We start from the raw sequence: 22,967 nt of genomic DNA on the forward strand, positions 1-22,967 counted from the left end.
TATACGAAAATTTTAACAATAAACTTTTTCTACGAATATTCTTCCGATTTTCTATATATTTTTACTTTTGAATTCTGTATTTTTCTAAAATTAAATAAAGTAAATATTTAAAAATTTTAATCAAGAAAGTATAATTTAGAAATTTTATCTAGATGGAGGGTAATATACCAAATATAATTCATATAATGCAAGAGGAAATCGAAAATCCTGTTAGCTTACATGAAATACAAGAGCGATTATGGCTAGGTATAAAACTTTCTAAATTTCTTAACGTGGACATATCTTAAAGAATTGTTTATGTTACAGGAAATTTAACTGCAGCTTCCGATATAAAAGTAATTAATGAACATAAAATTACACATATTATAACGTTAGATTTAGTTCCATTACGTCGACAAATTACAGAACTATCTGAATTAACAACAAAATTTGTACAAATCGCTGATGTGCCCAAAGAAGATATACTTTCTCATTTCGAAGACTGTTACAATTTTATAGATAACTGTTTACAAGAAAATGGTACTGTTCTTGTTCATTGGTAAGTCCCTTTTTTTCTGAAAAGTATATAAGAAATAAATTTCTATAATTTATCATATTTCTTTTGCTTTTTAGTTATTACGGAATGTCTCGAAGTGCCACAATCGTTATTGCCTATGTTATGAAAAAAAATAATATGCCTTTTGATGAAGCCTTTGAGTTGTAAGTATTACTTGATTGAACTTAAAGTTTGATTTTTTTTCGAAGATTGCCTATAGATATTTAGAAACAATTACACGAATAACAATTTTGATACGTGATAAAACAATTTTGGGTGCAATTTTTCAGTCCGCTTTTGTCTAAACTGTACGGTTTGCGGACAAATGTTACTTTTTATACCAATAAAAACTTTCTAATTTAGAGTATTCATCTATATCGATAATAAACTGGTAATCGTACCAGTTATGGAGTAGAATGAGCTTTTCATTGAGTTTGAAAACCTAGGTTAGGTTAGGTTAGGTTAGAGTGGCTGTCCTGGAGTGGGACACACTTAGACCATAGGGTTCGTTGTGATACCGTAAATGGGTTGGCCCATCTCCGGCCACTACTCCATGAACCATTTGAAGCTGTTTAAGAACAGCAGGAGGGCTTTGACGTCGACTGACTTTAGGTCGGAGAGGTCGTCAAAGAGAGGCTGGCTCAAGTTAGTCGATCTCCTCATGACAAGAGCTGGGCAGTGACAGAGAAGATGAGACATTGTCTCTTGCTCGTCACTACTGTGACAACTCCTGCAGTAGTCGAGCCATAAATTTCAATTGAATGAACTATGAAGGGTAGAGATAAGGAAAATCATCTCTGCATATAGAAAGTGTCCACGAATAGCAGAAAATTTGTTGCCTTTCTGTAGCAAAAGTGAAGTTTTTTTTAAAGAAAGTAATAAAGAATAAGATAAAGATCTGAACAAGTTGATTGAGAAGTTCACATTAAACACCTTTTGCTACACAATCGCCATTACGGCCATTTTTAGAACTGTTCATTTGGACATTTTATTTTACTTTGACCTCTATTTAAGATTGTGCTCCTTATTTCTACCCTCCATAGAATAAACAAATTGTCGTTTTTTTTAAGAGTGAAGTCAAAACGTAAATTCGTGCATCCAAATCACGGATTTCAACATCAATTAAAATTATATGAAAAAATGGGCTATATAATTGATAAAAATTATCCAAAATTTCGTGATTTTCGTTTAAAAATTGCTGCGGATCAAGTGAAAAAAGTGAAAATACTTCCACAAACTTCCATTGATTTAATCAAACCGGATCCTGGTGTGGTCCAAGTTAAGCCAGAGCCATTGGTTTATCGATGTAAAAAATGTCGGTAAGTATTAGCAAATTATCCACTTAAAAATTTGATGTATTTTTCGAACTTTAATTTTGAAGAAAAAATAAAATTTGTTGAAATAACACGGACCCAAGACCCAATTGACCTATGTTGTTCATTTATGAAGTGACTTTTTACGCTCTGAATACGGTATAAAAATTTCAGCTTGATATCTCTTTTAGTTTTCGAGTTATTGTGTTGGCAGAGAGTCAGACAAACGAAAATTGTCTAATTTGGTGGTTTTACGAACACCGATGCCAAAAATTTGTTCGAATCATTTATATTTTTAAACGTTACAAACTTGGGACTAAACTTGGTGATAAAAAAACTACCTAAAAAATTAATTTTTACTTCCAGACGTATTGTGGCTTCACAATCTAACATCATAACTCATTTAGACAGAGAAGCCCAAATAAATCATAAGCTTAAAGAAAAACATAGGATAAGACATCTTACCGCCGAAGAGCTTGCTGCGGAGAATGAAGGTAATAAGAATGCTGATGATGTTCCTGAAGAAGAAATAGAAATATGTCGAAAAACGTATTTTATTGAACCGTTAGCATGGATGAAAGATATTTGTCAAAACACTCAAGGAAAATTGTACTGCCCAAAATGTAATAATAAAATTGGTTCATTTAGCTGGATTATGGGTATGACCGAATATTATTAATTGCTATATTTCGTTTTTATTTTGTTCTGGGTAATTTTTTCTAGGTTGTCAATGTCCTTGTGGAAGTAAAGTTTCCCCAGCATTTTATTTAGTCCCATCAAAAGTGGAATGGTCCAATGTTGTACAGAATGTGCAAGTTACAGTTTAATTTTAATGATAATTTTTTTTAGGTAAATTCATTGAAACCTTTCTTATTGTATTCCGAATTGTTTGTGATATTTTAGTTAGAAAAACCTTATTTAAATTTAATTCTATTAATTTATATACAGGGTGTGCCAATCTTTTGTTGTTTTTTTCAAAGCTACTTAATGTTTTCATCATGGGGATCGCCAACTGATGGTAAAGAGGGAGGAAGTTGCTTTATGGAGAATGGGAAAAGTATGAATTATTATTAAAATTAGTCCTAGTTTACCATGAATTTACCAGAAATCGGAGGCGAAGCCCATGGTTTACATACCGATATAAACGATGGCGCACCCGTTAGAGTAAGGAATATTTGCGCATTAGCGTGCAAAGTGACTAATGTATAAGTCACTTAAATATAAAGGCTTTCTAAATAAATAAGATCTAAGATTTCCCTGGACATTTTGAATTTTTCTTGGTACCGAAAAGGACAGGATGGTACAGGAGCCTTGAAACTATTTCTTTTAAAAATATGCAGTCAAATGGGTCTAAGTCAGATAGTAAATTTCGTATGACTTGGGGGAAAGGGTAAACATGAAGTTTGATATATAAGTTTGATAAGTCGGCCTATCGGGTTTAATACCGGCTTAATTTTTCCCGTTAAACAGGGAAATTGGCTCATAATTTTACGCTTCTCCATCAAAAGATCTGGAACATTTCTTCATATGGCTTTAATTTGAGTCCGTGCTACAAAGAACGTAGGTACAATGTCATACTTACTAAATTATTGTCGAAATTTTATTATGAAAGTCCGTTAAAATCTACTTTCTACAAAAAAGGTCCTATCTTATGATTCGATTTACTGCACCGTTCATGAGATGTTGTTTTTACAAATGTTACATTTAGAAGTCAAAATGTGTGTTCCAAATTTTTATGGCAAGGCACTTTTTGTTGACTATATACAAACTGACAAATTTCCGTCGAAACCTATTTTAGTTAGAAGGTGTTAAGAAAAGTATATTTTTAAAAAAGTTAATAATTCCAAAAATATTTTTCTAAAATTAGTTCAATTTTTATGGAACGTTAATTCTATTTATAATGATTTAGAAGAGAGAAAAATTACCTACTGTTAGAATTCAAACATTTATTTAATACAGGATGCACAAAAAAAGATGCAATCGAAAAAAAAAACTTCATCCACACTCTCGCGGAGTATTCTCACCGAGTATACTAAAAAATTAAGCCGAAGTGAAGCATATGATGATATGAAGCGTAAATTTTGGATTCAAAATAAATAAGCATATTCTTCCTTAAAATAATTCATGAATTCACTTCTTAAATGCTTTTCTTCAAAGCAAAAGAGACTCTTTTGCCAACACAGAAATTGTCACCGTTTAGCCGACAAAGCACTTGGACTTCTCGCGATAGTATGATATTATGGCTGCCGACTATGGCAATTATTATACAATAGCTACTGTCACGAGAATGTGAAGATGAAGCCTGCAATCGTCGGGATGTCTCATTACTCGTGTTGCCTTTGATTCGGTTTCAAAAAACCGCTTTTTTAGCGAAAGGTAAAACAGGTGAGACACCACAAGTATCACCTCCACATTCTCCTTTCTCACCTGACTTTGTACTACTTCGCGATAGTGTGAAGGTGGCTTTATGGTCAGTACATCATTCCATTTTAGATTTAAAATTCAAAATCGTGTGTTCATAGTGCATCTTTTTTTGTGGCAACTTGGATAATATTGAACCAGTCGTATAATTTTGATCTTTTTGGATCCAAATATTAAAAATAAAAATACCAATTCTATGTGTTTTGTCATGGACAATAAATATAAAACTTATACAGCACAAAGTTATATTCCATTTATGTAATAATTTTGATGATAGAAAATAAATTAATTAAAATCTGCAATTTTTATTTTTAAACTTTTTTAAATTTCTTGTAAACCGATTATTGGAAACTTAGCTATAAAATGTTTTCAATCGAGTCGGTTCGATTTGTTAGGGGCTACGATGTCACTGAGAAACACACAGACGCACAGATAAACACTTTAAACTTATAACACTCCTTCTTAAATCAATATCAAAGTGATGGTCAAGGACATTCGATGAGATGAAATTTTACTCATTCTGATATCATTAATTAATTGTTTTAATTTTATTTACATAATTACATTGCATTCTTACAATTAGATAGATTAACAAATTACAGAATTTATTTAAGCGCGCTAATACTGCTAAGTATAAACATAAAGAGGGCCACAAGGTCCTTTTTACTCGTGTATCATTTTCACTTACAGTTTACCTACATCTTATCTATTTTTTGTTTTTAAATATTCCAGGAAATATTGCCTGTAAAATTTTCAACAAATACAATTTGGCTGTATATGCAGGTCAATTCATTTATTGGTTCCGTACCCGAAGGATAACTAAAGTACTATCAAAATAAACATTTGTGCTATCAAAATACAGATTCCAAAATTAGATTCCAAGATGAAACCCTAAGATAATTGGAGTACTGATAAACAGGTCAAGTGAGAGTTGGGCTTGCTTGAACAAGGCTTTCATACTTATTATTTTCTTTTACAAAAAGTACATGGTACGGAACATACGGATGGTACAAATCCGACTCGGTTCTGATAAGTTTCGGTATAAAATCAAGATTAAAATAACGTGAAATATTGATTTGGTTAAAATATTTCCATTTTGAATTTTTTCGAGAAGATTTATTCCAAATAACTGGAATCTTCGAATCAACAATCGTAGATTACTCGTCCAAAAAAAAGTTATAATTGAGCCGAATTCAAATTACTATACTCATGTGCACGATATCGTAAATGCGCAATACTATTCGATATGGATGATACTTGTCCAACAAAATTACAATTTGCTTGTAAATTATTTAAACTTGTAACGGTTAAATTTTGTGGATACGGTGGAACAAATCCACACGAGGTATGAGGATTATTAACATTATCCAAGTGTGTTGTAAAGCTTGTACCACTTGTATATAAATTCAGACCAATCTCTTGGGGTAAACCAGGATTCTTCCATGGATTTAAGTATGGTAATGTTGATTCGGTGGTATTATCGATGGGTAAATAATTTGTATTTGTTGTTGATGAGACTTGTGATCGTAAATTCTGTTGATGTGATACTTGTAAATTTGTTAGGGCATTTATGGAAGTATTTAAAGGTGTTTCGATTGTACAGGAAGATGGGATTTTCTGTTGATTGTTGTTCATTATATTGTTATTGTTGTTGTACATTGTTGTGCTACAAGTTATATTGCTTTGTTGTCGGGATAAGCTTCGTTCATTTCGTCGAAATTTTGCGCGTCTATTTTGAAACCAAACCTAAACAAAAACAAACAAAAAATTTCGTTATTAAAATTAACGGAAATGTATTATGGAGAAGGATTCTGTAGTAGAAATTTTTAAAGAAAATTCTCAAACGAACTCAAAAAGAAGCCCGATATAAAAGTATAACATTCGATTCACTATTTGTCGAATTGAAGTAATTTTTTTAAGCGAAAATAATTATTATTATCCCAACGACGGCGTTATGGGTTAAACGCCGAGGGTTATGTGTTTGACCGGGTTATGTGTTCATCTGTTCCCTCATAACTTCTAAACTACTTATCATAATTTGACAAATTAGGTATCGTTGGAAGCATCGTGATCGTTCTCTGGTTATAGGCTGACATTAAATTGAATATGGCTCCCGTCGGAAAGTAGGAGTATAATAGTTTTCGAATAAATACTTACTTGAACTCTAGCTTCACTTAAGGATACACGCGCAGCAAGTTCTTCACGTACAAACGCATCTGGGTAGTGTGTCCGTTCAAAAACACGTTCTAAAGCAGTTAGTTGATTTGTACTGAAAGTTGTTCGATTTCGTCGAGGTTTTTTTCGATGACAAAGCACATCAGTTCCACCTTCGTTACTGATTTTTTCGTATTCTTCATCTGCAAAAAACGAATATGAACTTATAACAATTAACGATGCAGTAGATCTAAAAAGTATTAGATTCAATGGGTATTATAGGCAATTTGTTATGCATTGAAGTATATACTACTTTTAAAAAAGGCATTTTTCATTGACAAATATTTTATTCGTTTTGGACTTATAATTTTTGAACTTGAACTTTAATAAGGCGAAAAACTCATAAAGTCATAAAATTAATGAATATATTTGGTGATTTTTAATTTTTTTTTTGCCAAAATGTGTAATCTTAGAAAGAATATAAACTTATAACAATGCAGTAAATTTAAAAAGTATTAGATTCAATGAGTAGTATTTATATTATTTTATATAGGCAATTTGTTAAGCATTGAAGTAAATACTACTTTTCAAAAAAGGCATTTTACATATTTACGTATTTTATTTAAAAAATATTATTTTCATAATATTGGGCTGATAAATTATAAGACGATATTTCAAAAATTGAAATTTATTCGTTTTGGACTTATAAATTTTGAACTTGAACTCTAATGAAGCGAAAAACTCATAAAGTCATTTTTTGTGTGTGCAAAAGTAGGTGGGTAATCACTAATCTTAAATTGGAAAAAATTTATAGGAAAGTTGAGCGAAAACATATTTATTTATGGTTATCTATTGTGATTAATCCGCCACGTGTCACTAACAATAACTTTATGATGTGATATAAAACCAGTCCAATGATTTTTATAGGTTGCCTAATTTAACAAGACGAGCCTGGAAACCCTTTTTTTTTTAGAAATTTTATGTTATTTGAAGAAATTATTATTTAGATTTATTTTTCACTAAGCGAACACAAAGCTAACGCTAAAATCGATCAGATTTATGGTTCTTGAGATGTTAATTCTATATTGAGTTTATATTCACGTTACTTAGCTCCCCGCATGTTTTACTCTTAAGTCTTTTTCATTTGATACCCACATTTAGGGTGAGTTTTTTTCCTGTAAATTTTTCCAATTAAAAAAACCTATATTTTCAAATAATTATTTTGATATTGGGTGGAGATGAATACAAAAAATTAAGGAATTTTAAAAGTGGTCCAGCTTTTATTGAGTTATAAGAGGTCTAATTAACCTGATTTTTTTATACATGGTATCCCTAACAGGTCTTTACAACGCTCTTTCACATAAAACTTAGCTCAAAATAAGGCGATTTAGATAAACATGCCCTAGTAAAAGTTGCTTCGTTTTGGCGCTTTTATCAAAACCGCGATGTCCTTTCTCAAGTTATGGAAGAAATACGATTTCAAGAGCGTATTGCGCCAAAACGGATTAATTTTTACTAGGGATATGTTGAAATAAATCGACTTATTTTGAGCTAAGATATATGTGTTACAGACCGTTGTAAAGACTTTTTAGTGCATCCTGTATTTAAGGATGTATGAGCATGGTAGTGGGGGTACAAATTTAAAAATAGATATTTTCAATTTTGATGATAAATTTATATTATTACTTGACGATATAAGACGAAAAGTAAGAATAAAATTTTTCGATATCTGGCTTAATTTTCAAAATATCGAAAATTGAAAATTTTGTTTAATTATTTAGCTTTCGATATTTCGAAAACCAAGACACATATCGAAAAATTTTATTCTTATTTTTCGTCTACATTCATGAAGTTATAACAAAATTCATCATCAAAGTTGAAAATAAGATAAAAATAATTTCAACCCTTAATCTACCCTGCTCTTACATCCCTTATATGGACGGTGACACTTAGTTTTTTTCTTTTCTAATTCATTGCTAATATGTTTACTTTCTATTAAAAAGTTTTTTTTAAATTTGTTTTCATTCATTCCAAATGAAAATTATCAAAAACTTCCAAAATATGTCGTTTTTTGAGATTCCTCCATAAGAGCCAATGTATTTTATATCGATTTTTAATGACTTTTTTCTTAAAAATTTGCACGGATACCTAAGCTGAAATTTTAACCACATATTCTTTGAGTAAAAGACTACCTACAAACAAATTTTGAGCCTTTAAATCAAACATTGTTGTCATGCTCATACATCCTTAAGAAGATATATTTTCTCATAGTAAAAATGTAATTTTTTTAAAAAAAGAAATGTGTTTTAAATGTAAAAAATGTATCGATGCAGAAATATCTTAACTAGAAATCTGTACATTACTAAATAATAAAATAGTTTGATTTGAATTTGATATGACTTGAAAAGACTACAAACAAACATTGTAAATGGTGATATTGACTTGGCGGCCAAACAAATGAGTGCTGACTACTGTTTAAATTCACTCAAGAAAATCGGTTTTAAATTACCAAGATATACTTAATCATGGATATGGTTTTAACTATACTTTAAGTACTAATGATTAATGATGTTTTCATCAGGCTTTTATTTTGACATTTTTATTTCTCATGACATAATTATTATTGATATAGGTATCATTGTCATGTATCTATCAAGGGAAAATATGTCATATTCTTTGAAATATATACGAGTCATAAAAATATGCCGGCTTAGTTCTTAAAATCAATGATTTCATTCTTTTTGTAACGTTTAATCGCCCTAAAATACTTCAGATATGGGCTAAATTACTATACGCAAATCTCGATATCTCTAATAGGTTTCAAGAATGTGGAGTCCTGGTCCTGGAATTAAACATATAAGTGATAGTTAGCGAAAAATTGACATAACAGCTGAAAAGAATGACCCAAAATTAGTGGGTTTCAAAAAAAATTCCAATAAGATCTGATCACATTTGCCTGTGATAAAAAAATCTAATTTTTTAACTTTATGACGTCATCAGAATCCAAAAATTTTAATTTTGTTCTATCACATCCAAATTTTATTCAATTTTGATAAACCAAGTATGTAATCCAACTTAATTTGGGTCATACTTTTCAATTTTGTGATCAAATTTATTCGAACTCTAATAAGTTTCAAGAAGGTGGAGTCCTGGACACGGAATTAAGTACATAAATGATAGCTAGCGAAAAACTGACATCACAGCGGAAAAAAATGACCCTTAATTAGTTGGTTTCAAAAAAATTTCAATAAAATCTGATCAACTTTGTCTTTTCGCCCACGTGTTTGCTACAAATCAGCAAATAAACATTTGAAGTACGATGACTGTTTAATTGGGGCAACAGGTAACGTGTTTTAAGAGTAGGATTCATAAAATTTATAATAATACATTTTAAGAAACCGTAGTAATTTACAACAATATTGTTCAAATATATGAATGAACACTTTTTTAATGATCTAACCATTTCATAGACCATTGTTGATAAGATTTAGGTAATTATCAGTGCCAAATTGACTACGTGACGTAATTAGTAATTTTTTATAATAGATTAGCCGCAATTTCAAGTTACACGCACTGCAGTAATATTTTTGATGTGTCATTTGCGGTAATATTTATTTATATAAAAAAACGTATATTTTTTTTCAAAATTTAGACCCTTGGACCTTTGGACATAATTTTATGATTCTAGAATAAAAAATAATAAACTTTTATGAAATTACTTTTATTACAATTTTTTTTTATGAGGCTGATTATATAAACATTGATTATCTGGGTTTAAATAATTTAATTTCTTTTTAAAAATAAATGTGTCATTCTTTATTTAATGATTTCGAAACGAGAGTAGGTAAAGTCAGTAATTTATTGTCCGATATATAATTTCCACCTGAAAGGTCGAATTTCGTAAGTCTGCGGGGTTATTTTTCACTTTAGCGAACTACAAATTTTATTTTTCTACCATTTTACCCAGGTTTGACTGTAATACTAAAATTCATGGAAATTCATTCAAGAATTTCCATGAATTTTGGTATTACAGTCAAACTTGGGTAAGTGAGAACTGGATAAGTGAGAAAACTCTATAAGTGAGAGTAATAGCCAGGTCCCGTCATTTTAAGCTCCCAAAACCTCTATTAGTGAGAAACAGAAATCTCTGTAAGAGAGTCGTTTTTCCCTCATGGACAGTCGAGCTTTATTTATTTATATTATTTAGGAGGAACTATAGCTAGAATAAAAACATTCGAACTTGCTGTGACTTGTTATTGCTGCGTACCTCTATAAGAGAGAAACGCTACCCATGTACTTGAATTAGCGAGAAACTCGGGTTAGTGAGAAACCTCTATAAGCGAGAATGAGATTGTGCTCATTGTGCTCCCTTGAACTATCGCTTATATCCAGGTTTGACTGTATATTATTAGTATCTAATATTTGATAATACCTTTGTGAATTTTACACGGGAAGAACGGAAAATCCATAAAACACAACTTTTAAAATGGGGCTCGCGTTTAGTAGTATAAAAATATCTAATAATTATTATTATTTTTATTAAAAATTGTAAACTAAAAGTATATATTTATTTTATAACACTAAAAACACATGTTTACAGCACTTGTACTTTATGTCAAGTGTCATCAAATATGACATATTTTAGATGTACATTCGATGATAGCTTTTTAACTTATATAACTTAAATAAAAAGGGATACTTTTCTAAATCATCATCAACACTTTAGTATATATGGACCGTCTTAGAATTCGTTTACGTTAACTGCATGCAATTATCTAACGGATAAAGATATATTACATCGCTAGGCAACTTGTGTGACGTAAATGTTAAGTGTTTGTCAAATAATCGAAAACTAATATACATGTATAACGTATACGTAATTCAAGTTGCCTATTTATTAATGTTGTAAGTCAACTTTAACATCATCCATTCCATCGAATTAACAATTTATTGTTGATTAACAAATAGAAACATTTACGTCACTAACGCAAGCTTTACTAATGATATTTGACATTTAAGAAACACAATCCATGAGGTTTTAGCAAAAGGCGACGAAAACATGTTTAACGATACTATTGTTTGATGTCTTGAAGTCCATTTTCTGAGGGTAATTGGTTGTTAGCGTAACCAAAGTAAATATTTGCGAGATGGTAACCATCGATCTCATTGATCTTGCATTAGATCAAAAAGAAATAAGAATCACCAGGTCGTTACAAGATCAGCCCATTCATCTTGAGAAAGAGGCTTTTTCAATTAAAAGAATGTGAAATTTGGTTTCCTATACATTTCATTACAAAAGCTTCAGAAATCGTTCTCTGTGACTCTGATTTTCCTTATTAATTTCCCAGGAAGTTATTGTAATGTGTCCCATTTTCGAAATCGAAATTTTCAGCATATCTTTACGTTTCATGGTTAGGACACGGCTTTAACACTATTTATGAAAAGAAGTATGGGTGTCGTCGATATCGCGTGAACAAAAAATGATATCGACTTCGTTGATGTGTCAATCGAAGCTATTACCAGAAATATGGTCCGAAAAAGAATTTCATAACATTTGATTGATTCGTTTCGATTCGGTAGAGTTTTTAGTTTTTTAAATTACTTATTAAGTTGGGAAGTTATTCGTGTGGACCTCAAGAAACACGGCTTGTTAACTTTGCAATGTGCAGTAAGCAGACCTAAATTTTTTAGATGTAAAAGCGCAGAAATTTTTTATAAAAGTCTCTTGAAAAAAAAATAAATTCAGCAGAAATTTGGCACAATTAAAAATATCTATTACGTCTCTGATAAATAAATTTGAATATGTCCCTTTTATAAAATTCTAATGAATGAAAATATCGGATCTTTACAAACACACACGTTTGTCTCATACGCTTACAAAATAATAAGGTCTATCTCTATATAAGTAGGTATTTATTACTACTGTGAATTATGGTTCTTCCTCCAAAATTAACACACAGCAAGCATGAAGCAAGCAGTCGTTCGTCTGATAGACGTCTGCAAAATATGTTATAATCAGCCACCCGAGTTCCGATCACAAATGTATCAATTACATACACACAAAATTTTTAGGTAATATGAGACAAAAGTGGCGCTGTAGAAAAAAAAAACACATATAAATTTAACAAAAATAGTAGTGCCGACGATTTTTAATAACTTATTATTTTATAATTTGAATACCCTATGTTTAAAATATATCAGAGTATGTTGAATTTTGTCCCAAGTTTATAACGCTTAAAAATATTGATGCTTCAAACATAATTTTGATATGATGCTCATAAAATCACCGAATTAATTCATTGCCCATCTCATCGCCCTTGTACACGATAATTCAAAAACGAAAAGTGTTTCGAGCTGAATTTTTTATAAGGTGCTAAGGACGTAAAAAGTGACTTGTTGAGTTCGTGGGCGTGCTGTATAGCTCAATTGGGTCATTTTTTAAACAGTAACATTTACATTTCCCTGAAGTAAATGTTCTCAACTAAAAATAAACAACTTTTGTTTGAAACATTTTTTCGTAAGTATCTTTGTTTTCTTGTGTAGATCTAAATTAGGGTAAAACTAGTAAAGTTTCTATTTTCACAAAAACTATAAAAGATAGAGTTGAAAACTTGTAGGTGCTTCAAATAGTGAGTCTATTGATTCTAATTTGATACTTAATCCACCCGATAATGTAGGGTAGTCAAAAGGGTCAATTTTCGGTTAAAAGCATGCAGATTTTAAAAAATTCCTTGCCTATATTTTTCGAAATTTCGGGGACAAAATTTTATGTACATAAAAAAATCTATTTTTATAAAAATAATACATGAACTGATATTCACACTGTGTAAATCGAGTATTTCAACAATTATCTCAATCAATTGTATATTTTCATTTGTTTTTTATCAAATAAGTTTTTAAAAACGACCTTCAAGAGTTTCTATTCAAATTTGAATAAATAAAGGCCGAGTTTAGGTACGATAGTCTGAAAGATAAAATAATTATCAATAATTTTTTTAATTTTCTTTTTTCTACCCTAGTCTTAATACCTATTGGCATAAGTACCTAAGCAAAACGCCACGAAAAAGTTAATTTTAAGACGGCGAGATTTTGGACATTCTTTTTATAGAAATTAGATAAGAGTGAGGTAGCTACGTTTCGCACGCGGAGTGGTTGAATTTATAGCGTTTGGTTGCATATACTGCTGGTTTTAAAATCATTTTAAGGCAATTTTTCATATTTCTAGTAACATTAAGTAATTAATTGCCAGGCAATTTTGCCGTTACTAAGACCGAGTCAGATATTATTCTAATATTGTTTTCAAATCACTTGAATGTGGCTGTAATTTCAATATGATTTAGTTTTATAATATTCCGTCCGCGGTATGCATAGGGTAGCGGGTTCGATTCCCGCCGTCGCAACAAAATTAATTTAATTAATAGTTGTGATGGGCTGGTATAGTGCATGGTATATGCATGAAAGAGGTGCACTCAGCCTCTAAAATTGAGGAGCTGTTAATGAAATTATCAGCGGAAAGGTGGTAAAACACATATATGGTATCACAATGGGCTCTATAGCCTAAGTGTGCCCTTCGTGGACAGCGAATATAACTTAACATAGTTTTATAATTAAAGAATGTAATTTTCATTTGCCAGATAGAAATTCGGATACTTTACTAGGGTGCATATCACGTTAATTAATTTAACTGCTCGCAGATGCAAGACTCACTTCATCTCTAGCTAAATTCAATAAGGAAAGAAATAACCGAAAACTTGCAGCCGAAAACACAATGTAAAATAAAAAACCCGTCGAAATCTGTTATCAATATTTAATTTTTTACCCAAATTTTCAATTTGGCATATAAATATTTTTGCTTGTTAAATATTTTTAACCTTTTCGAATTTTTTTGCGAAATCTTTCACAACATCAATATGAGAAAATTTGCCAAAAATTTAGGAACATGTATTTTCCAAATGCCCGTCGCATTAATTAGAATTTCAAACTTTTTGGCATCAATATAATTTGTCAATTAAAACAATTAATTCGATTTTTAAATTTTCGATGGATAACAGAAGTGACTTGTAGCTATTTTAATTAATTAAATTAGATTTTTAATCTATTAATTAAATTAATATTGTTTAAAACATTCTTTTGTATGTTTTGATCTTTATTAAATCATCCATCTATATATATCGTAAGTTTTCTTTCGTCTCGAATAGATGCAAATATCGCTTCTATAGTGATTCACACTCAAGAAAGGAAATTTTTCCAGTGGAAAATCTGAATTATTTGAACAATCTATATGAACAACTTTACGAACTATGGCATTAATTTTCTATGGTCAATATGGTACGATTAAAAATTTTATATTAACACCATTAAAAATTCAGTATATAAGGTAATTTTGACCCAAAAAGTACAAAAATCGGGTGCATTTGACGACTGGTCGAATAGTTTTTGAAATACGAACTAAAATCGATCAAAATATTGCGATATCTCAGAAATTTTGCATCCAATCATTAAATTAACTTGATTTTAATACTTTTTGGATCAAAATTACCCCATTCACCGAGTTTCATCAAATTCCAAAACAAAACTTTTTTTGCATTTTTCTCGATTTTTCAAATTTTTTTCCTTAAAAAAATTGCAAAAAATCGAAAAATTTTGGTTATCTCCAATTTCGATAAAAGTCAGTATACAAGGTAATTTTGATCCAAAAAGTACAAAAATCGGGTGCATTTGTTGACTGGTCATATAATTTTTGAGATACGGACTAAAATCGATACTTTCCAAACTTTTTTTGCGATTTTTTCGATTTTTTCAAGGGGTGTAGGTATTAAAATAACTTTAAAATTAGCAGTTAATGCAACCAAATTCAGTAAATGCAACCTCTCCGTGTGCCAAACGTATAGCTACCTCATTCCTATCTAATTTCTGTAAGAAAAGTAATTGTCTTAAACTAACCATCCTAAAATCAACTTTTTCGTTACGTTGTTTTTGCCAATAGGAATTAAAACAAGCGAAGAGTTTGTGAAAATTAATTGGCCACTTCAGCCGCGGCGGCTACATTATCAATCCTCCAAAAGGTACCCAAAAAGAATGTCAAATTCACTATCTATTTCGCACCATCTACACTAGTTAGTTCTTCAACATGCGCGAAAAATTTACGTTACTTACCATCACTTTTATCCAAATTTCGTGTATTATGTAACTGATTTGTATTTGTTCCACCCAATTGTAATAAATTACTAACAGAAAAACGTCGTGTATTATCAGTTTTTGTTGATAAGAATTGTGTTGTCATTAATCCTGTTTGATTTGTTCCTGATCCTGAATTCGCTGCCGTTGATGTTAAATCCGATATCCGTGATGGATTAATATTTGATGCACTTGAAGTCATTATCCCACCATAAGTTAACATAATTTTATAACAAAAAAAATTAAAAATATTTAATAATAAAAATTAAACAAAAAAATAATTTAATTTCAATTAAAAATCATTATAAAATTAATAAAAAAGGATTAAAAATTAATTTAAAATATTTATTTTTTATTTTTTTTATTTATTTTTATAATTAAATTAAAATTATTATAAATTATTTAAAAAATTATATTAAAATTTATATTTTCATATATCACTATAGTTAGTTAATTTAATAAAATTAAAACAAATGTTTAACAAAATTGATATTAATGACTTGGCTAATCAAAATTTAATTTAATTTAAGCAGAGAAGAAGTAAGTAAAGTTGTTGATTAACTAATCGTTATAAATAATCGTGTTTACTGATTGTTACAGAATATTTGCCCACTTTCAATAAAGTTCAAATTAAGTTGAAAAAGCTTCACTCACATATACTTAAGATGTATATTTATCTAAGCTTATTAACGTTTTGTTCAATATTTCTTGTTCCTTTTTTAAAATAGGCGGCGCTTAAAACTATACAGTTCGTTGTTTTTGGACGTTATAATTAAAAGTAGAGGGATTTAAGGGTATGTGACTTTGCATGTCTACTTTAAAATGTATACGCCTTAATTTTTTTAAGTAGTGTTTTCTTAAAATGAAATTATCAGATTTTCTTTTGCGATTTAGATCAACGAAATAAGGAAGAAAAAAAGGGTGAACCAATTTTAGTTTCCCATGTGTTTTCAACTCAGAAAAATTAGAATTCTGGGAAGATTTTCGCTTGTACCAAACATCAAATATTAGTTTTAAAACATTCCATTTACAATATAAATCGTTTTACTTAGGCTCAACAACGCTCAATTCTCAAATTGTTCACTTGTTCTACAGAAATAACAATTTTGTAAGGGAAGATTATGACTATGACCAATTTAATCGTCCGAGCGTGCGAATAGTTCGTATCGATGTGTAAAAGTTCGAGAAAACTGTAAGCATTGATGATAGAGTTGGATATGCCTATCATCGTAGCGTACGTTCAGCCAAGAATATGCCATTGACTTTCTTTTCGTGGGGTTTTCTAAGGATTTGGGTCTATATTAACAAACCAGCAACATTGAAGTATTCGAAAAATAACATTTGCCAAGTTATATCCGGAATAAATCCCCTAAGCTTGCGGAAAATCGTAGAAATTATTTCAAATAAAAAAACTGCTGCAGAAAGTAAAAAAAAAAGTTTTGGCTTGGAAATTTCAAAATTTGCGTTGCCAATCAATTATTTTGTCATTGAGTCGTGTACCAGGGTCCTTGGCACTTACCCAGAGTGCCCAGCGTTAAATTAGCGCCCGGAATTGAATCTTTTATTAACACAAATGGACAAATTGATTGTCCCATTTAAGAGAAAATTCTGCTTTTTTTCCGTGTCAAAGGGGACATCTGTAACTAAAATATTTTAAGGACAAGATTTTATTGTACTAAAAAGTAGAAAATAATTATTTCTTTTAGCCACATCTTTTACAAATAGTCATGTATGTGTGTCTAATATAAATAATTTTTTTTCTTAGTAAAATAAAAGCTTGTCCGTTTTAATTTTAAAGTCTTATGGTAGAAGCGAAACCAGGTCATGCTTACCATAAAAATGAATTGGCATTACATGTGTGTTATTCTCAGTGGCGCGTGTTATGCATTGGCTATATAGGCTCGAGCCTAGCGTCTCATGTTGTTGGGGCGAAATAAAAGCTTGTAAAAATAAAAGCTCTGTTTAGGCAGTTGTGTATATTCTCATCACTCGACATAACGATGATGCACCCTGTATTTAACAATAAAAATCTAAAAAAAAAATCAAATCTATTAATACATTAATACAGAATAATTGGTAAAGAATCCGCCTCCTTTAATTGAATAAATACTCCGCCTCTAAAATAATCATCTTCAGAGTGATTTAACTCCTAGTAAATAAATTAATTTTTTTCAGGTTTTTGTCAAAATATAAATAAATCATTTTCTTACCACAAAATAATGTTAAAGAAAATAAATTAAAAAGTATAATATTCAAAAATATTTTAATTAATATTTATTGTTTTTTTAGTTGAATTTTTTTTTACCCATTTTAATTCAAAAGTTTTGCGAAAATTCTAAAAATAAATTTCTTTTATATTTTAACGAAAAAATGTTTTAAAAGTTGTTTTAAATTTTTATAAGAAATATATTTTACATTTAACTTTTTGTTATATCTCTAACGGTTTACAAAATGGGTCTTACGGATCCAAGATCAAATTGACCTATGTTGCTCATTTACGTACTCGACCTCACTTTGCACATTCTAAACACGCGAATTTCAGCTTGATATCTCTTTTCGTTTTTGAGTTAACGTGTCCACGGACGAACAGACAGACGGGCAACCGGAAATGGACTAATTAGGTGATTTTATATCAAAATTTTGTTTGTAGCATCAATATTTTTAAGCGTTTACAAACTTGGGACTAAACTTAGTATACCTTGATATATGGTATAAAAATTTACTAGAAACTTAATTCGATTCTTTTCCACATAATTAAACTATTTTCACCGTCTTCAACATAATATTATTTATTTAATTATTGTAATAAAAAATATAATTTTATTATTTTAGAAACATGAGTCAAAGTCAACATAAACAGTATCGTCATAAACATTATATTTATGCATTTTAATGTTCTGAACACATCATAAAAAAAAAACTAATTTTAACAAATAATTACATTTAAAAAACAAAAAAATTTAAAGAAATGAAATCAAATTACGAGAAATTCGAATGAAAAATGTTTTTTTGGTTGTTAAACTTTTTATCTGCTGTATAGCTATTAATTTCACTTTTATTGCAGTTGTGTTAATTTCAAAAAAAATTTCAACAAATTTGCTTACGTTATTCGCACCGTGCGTGAGTTTTATTGGATGCGTTTTCATGGTAACGATACACTATTTTCAATTACAGAATTGTATGGATACATATATATTTGTATTTATGACTTGGAGCTAAACTTAGTATACTTTGATATATTTCATAAATACATTGTATAAAAAACTTGGTACTAAACTTAATATACCTTGATATATTTCATATAAACATGATATAAAAAGTTGGAACTATACTCAGTATACCTTGATATATTTCATATATCTACACTTTGTATAAAAACTTGAGGCTAAACTTAGTATACCTTGGTATATTTCATAAATACATGGTATAAAAACTTGAGATTAAACTTAGTATACCTTGATATATTTTATGTATACATGGTATATAAATGATTTCTGATTTTGATAAGTTGTTTCTCGTCTCGATACTGATTAATAAATATGGTGGGAGCGCAAATAAATACATGTTACATAGTAACTATTGATATCTCATATCATTTATTTGCACCTCCACCAGTTTTTGTATTTAAATTCAGATTAAATTATTTACAGATCTGTGTTATTCGCACCATGTGTGAATTTTATAGGAGACGTTTCCATGGTAACGATACACTACTTTAATTATAGAATTGTATGGATGCATATATAATTGTATGGATTGTATTGAAGACTTACATTGAAAATTTAATATAATTGTCTCACAAATTTAAATAAATAATTATGATAATTTACATTTAAAAAAATAATATTTGTACAATTTGATTTCTTATTTTCACAATTTTTAATGCATTAAGTTTAATTAATTAGTATTTTTCAATAATTTTAATTTGACATTTTCTATAACATTAACATGTAAAGAATTGCAAATTAGTCATAACAGCCTCCTTTATCGTCAAAATTTTTCACTGGAAGCGCTGGCATCGATTTTATTGTCCCTACCATTCCAGGAACTTTCAGGAAGTATGATGATTGTTCGGGATGTTTTATGAAGATCAGGGAAATTTAAGAAATATTGTTTCGAGTTATTAGGCGCAAATTATCTATTATTTCTAGATATTGTTAGTTTTTTCGCGTCGGTAGAGGTGAGATAACCGCTTTCCCTCGTCTTCCAATGAATTTTCCAAAGATTTTCAGCTTTTCCAAAGTTATATTCCATTTAAATTACCAATTAACAGAAATAATAAACCTTCATCTATTAATTCGTACTTATAAAGCGTTAAAACCAATAGTAATTAAATATTAAAATTAATGATATATTTATACTTAATATTTATTTAGTGTTTATATTTTAATTATAATTATTATTATGTCTAAATTATGTGTAAAAAAAAAGTAAGAACTCGTATAGTGTTTAAAAAAGTTAAGTACATAATTCATTGAAGACATATTCATTAATTAATAGACCACAGATCGTTAAAAAAAAACTAACTACATACTATAATATAATGAAGACACTATGGCACTATGGCTGTGCAGCAACCCTTTGAAAATATTACTCACATCCGTTATACAAAATAAAAACATTTTTATGACAATTTTATAAACATTGTTTTGAAGAGAAAAAAAATGTATCATGTTTTTGTAAACCTTGTGTATATGTAAAAAATACACACGGTATAATTATATTTTTTTTATGTATCGAAAAACAAAGTTTGTAACGCTTAAAAATAATGATGCTAGGAAAAAAATTTTTTCATAGGTGTTCATAAAATCACCTAATTAGTCCATTTCCGGTTGTCCGTCCGTCCGTCTGTGGACACGATAACTCAAAAACGAAAAAAGATATCGAACTGAAATTTTTACAGCGTACTCAGGACGTAAAAAGTGAGGTCAAGTTCGTAAATGGGCATCATAGGTCGGCTGGGTCTTGGGTGCAGGTGTACAAGAATTTAAATGTTTTGGTATTTATTGGCTTCTTTCTGCTTCTGGCGTTATTTAAACGGATATACACCTTTCTACACTGGATGATTTTTATACCATCTATTTGAAATATTAATCAAGGTATACTAAATTTAGTTCCAAGTTTAAAACGCTTAAAAATATTGATACTATGAATAAAATTTTGGTGTAAGTCTTCATTAAATCATCTAATTAGTCCATTTCCGGTTGTCTGTCTGTCTGTCTGTCTGATAACACAATAACTCAAAAACGAAAAAAGATATCAAGTTGAAATTACAGCGATTGGGTACGTCTTGGGTACGTAGGGCCCCATCTTGCAAACCGTTAGAGATAGAACAAAGTAAAAGATGTTCCTTAGCAAAAATTAAACAACTTTTGTTTGAAACATTTTTTCGTAAACATCACTGTTTACCCGTGAGGGCTCATCACTGTTTGATTATCAGTTATGTATGTGTCACATGTTTGTATGTGTTATATGATAAAGAAATCAACACTGACTATGCATGGTATTTCAACAATTAACTCAGTCAATTGTTTGTTTTCACTTGTCATATTATAAATTAGATTCAAACGATATAATATCGGACTGGAAAATTACGAGCAGTCTGAAAGTCTGAACGTGAAAATCAACAATTTTTGTTCCAAACATTTTTTCGAAAAACGTTAGCTTTCGGACGAAATTTAATCGAAAAAAAAATCTGCTTAAAGTTGTCCTCTATTGCCCTTGACAACTTTTGGTCAAAGCATTCTTCCGGAGTTTCGTAGCATCCCCAACAACCATCTTATTACACAACTTCTCGAATACCTACGCATCAGCAGGCAGATAATTGTTTTTAAATACAACCTTAAAATTTTCATTAGACCTTATAAATTTTGGTAGATGAACAATATACCTAGTATTCGAGATGCGTAGGTAAAGAAAAATTCAGAAGCAGAAAAATAAGACAAAATAATTTGATTGACACATCTATTGGCGCTTTCATATAACATGTTTGTGTCATTCTGTACCACACATTGAAGACCACAGACTTTTAATTTTCCGATAGAAAATCATTACATTTGTCCGAAAGTCGAAGCCAAAATTGGAGATGCCTACAATGATTTACATCAATTAAAGAAAACATATTTTAGAAATGCCTGTTACTGTAGGAAATAAAGAATTTGTCCAATTGATAGACTCCTTGCCAGTAGAGTTTTTTGGCCAGAACCTCAAAATAATCTTAATTTTCGTCAATAACGAATTATCGACAAAAATTTGTACTTTGTTTTTTTTAAACGCTTATATATCGAAAACGATGAAGTTATAAAAATTGTCACGAGTCAAAGAAAATTTAGAATCAATTTCGGTAGAGTAAGTCGAATAATATTAATCACTTGGGATATAATCGGCATACCCAGAACCATACATTGGGCCTTTTTCTATTTCATATGCAATGTCTTGCAAAGTTATTTCTGCTAACCGAACAATTCGGTCTTCTTTTGAAGCAACAGAAGTGCGCCATTCAGAGCCATCAATTCGAACTTCTTTACCAGATAATCCACTGTATCTCCGAAAATAAATTTTGAAAGATTCATTTAAGGGCATAGTTTTAAAGGTCTAGCCTTTGAAAGTATGCAAACAAAAATTGATTTTTTCAAAGTTTTGGACCAGCATACTGCCCTAAAGGCAGTTCTACGTAGACGCGCAATCTTAATCAGCAAATTATTGGCTTAGCTTCTAAGGATTATATCTAACACGACTAAGTTTTTTTGTAAATATTATTTTTTGACTACCACAATGCAATAGCATTGCCATAGAAGTTTTGACAGTTACAAATGTAGCATTTAACTAGTGGTGAATGAACAAGACAGATTGAGAGTATGAACAAGATATACGATCTAACTGATTGCTGCAAATTAACTAACCCAATATTTATATAGTTTTTTTTTTGTGGATATTTCTATCTTATTTTAACTGATTAAAATATTTATTCTTTTATCTTTATTTTGGATATTAAAAACTTTATTAATATTTTACTATTTAAAAGAATGTTAAATAAACGCATCAAAAAAATTGCGTCTATTTACATAAATTTTTTTTTCGTATTTTTGGTTCTGGTTATTTAGTTTTGATTACTTCCGTTTTTTGGCTAATTATTCAAAATTTTTCATTTATGAGCTATTTCACTTTTCTATTCTTGAATTATTGAAAAACCTCCGAGTAAATTTTTTAAACGCAGGATTAGAAACACTTTCTAAACGCAGGACCCACTTTCTCATGAAAGAAAATGTATAATATACTGACTAGGTTAGGTTAGGTTAGAGTGGCTGTCCTGGGGTGGGACATACTTAGACCATAGGATCCGTTGTGATACCGAAAAAGGGTTGGCC

The 22,967-nt window shown here is 29.8% G+C and overlaps 2 protein-coding genes across 5 annotated transcripts; one reads left to right on the plus strand and one right to left on the minus strand.

Moving 5' to 3' along the window:
• Window positions 1-86: 86 nt before the first annotated feature.
• On the plus strand, window positions 87-21,552 carry LOC123293631 (dual specificity protein phosphatase MPK-4-like). 4 transcript variants are annotated; one of them, XM_044874510.1, is made up of 7 exons: window positions 87-246; window positions 307-538; window positions 613-699; window positions 1,606-1,854; window positions 2,215-2,507; window positions 2,572-2,697; window positions 2,797-4,502. In XM_044874510.1, the coding sequence occupies exons 1-6, from the start codon at window positions 153-155 to the stop codon at window positions 2,673-2,675; spliced, it is 1,059 nt and encodes a 352-aa protein (XP_044730445.1). In that variant the 5' UTR covers window positions 87-152; the 3' UTR covers window positions 2,676-2,697; window positions 2,797-4,502. The 4 variants fall into 4 exon arrangements, 3 of the variants coding, with proteins under 3 accessions (XP_044730445.1, XP_044730446.1, XP_044730444.1); XM_044874511.1 differs by having other exon boundaries at window positions 2,215-2,342; window positions 2,376-2,507; window positions 2,572-4,502; XR_006535028.1 differs by adding an exon at window positions 21,542-21,552 and having other exon boundaries at window positions 2,572-3,262.
• On the minus strand, window positions 5,446-15,802 carry LOC123294257 (retinal homeobox protein Rax-like). Its single transcript, XM_044875379.1, has 3 exons — window positions 15,580-15,802; window positions 6,427-6,626; window positions 5,446-6,015 (listed from the first exon to the last, which is right to left on the minus strand). Exons 1-3 carry the CDS (start codon window positions 15,800-15,802, stop codon window positions 5,446-5,448), a joined length of 993 nt encoding a protein of 330 aa, XP_044731314.1.
• Window positions 21,553-22,967: the final 1,415 nt, after the last annotated feature.

Source organism: Chrysoperla carnea, chromosome 2, assembly GCF_905475395.1.
Source record: "Chrysoperla carnea chromosome 2, inChrCarn1.1, whole genome shotgun sequence".
NCBI classification, from domain to species: domain Eukaryota; kingdom Metazoa; phylum Arthropoda; class Insecta; order Neuroptera; family Chrysopidae; genus Chrysoperla; species Chrysoperla carnea.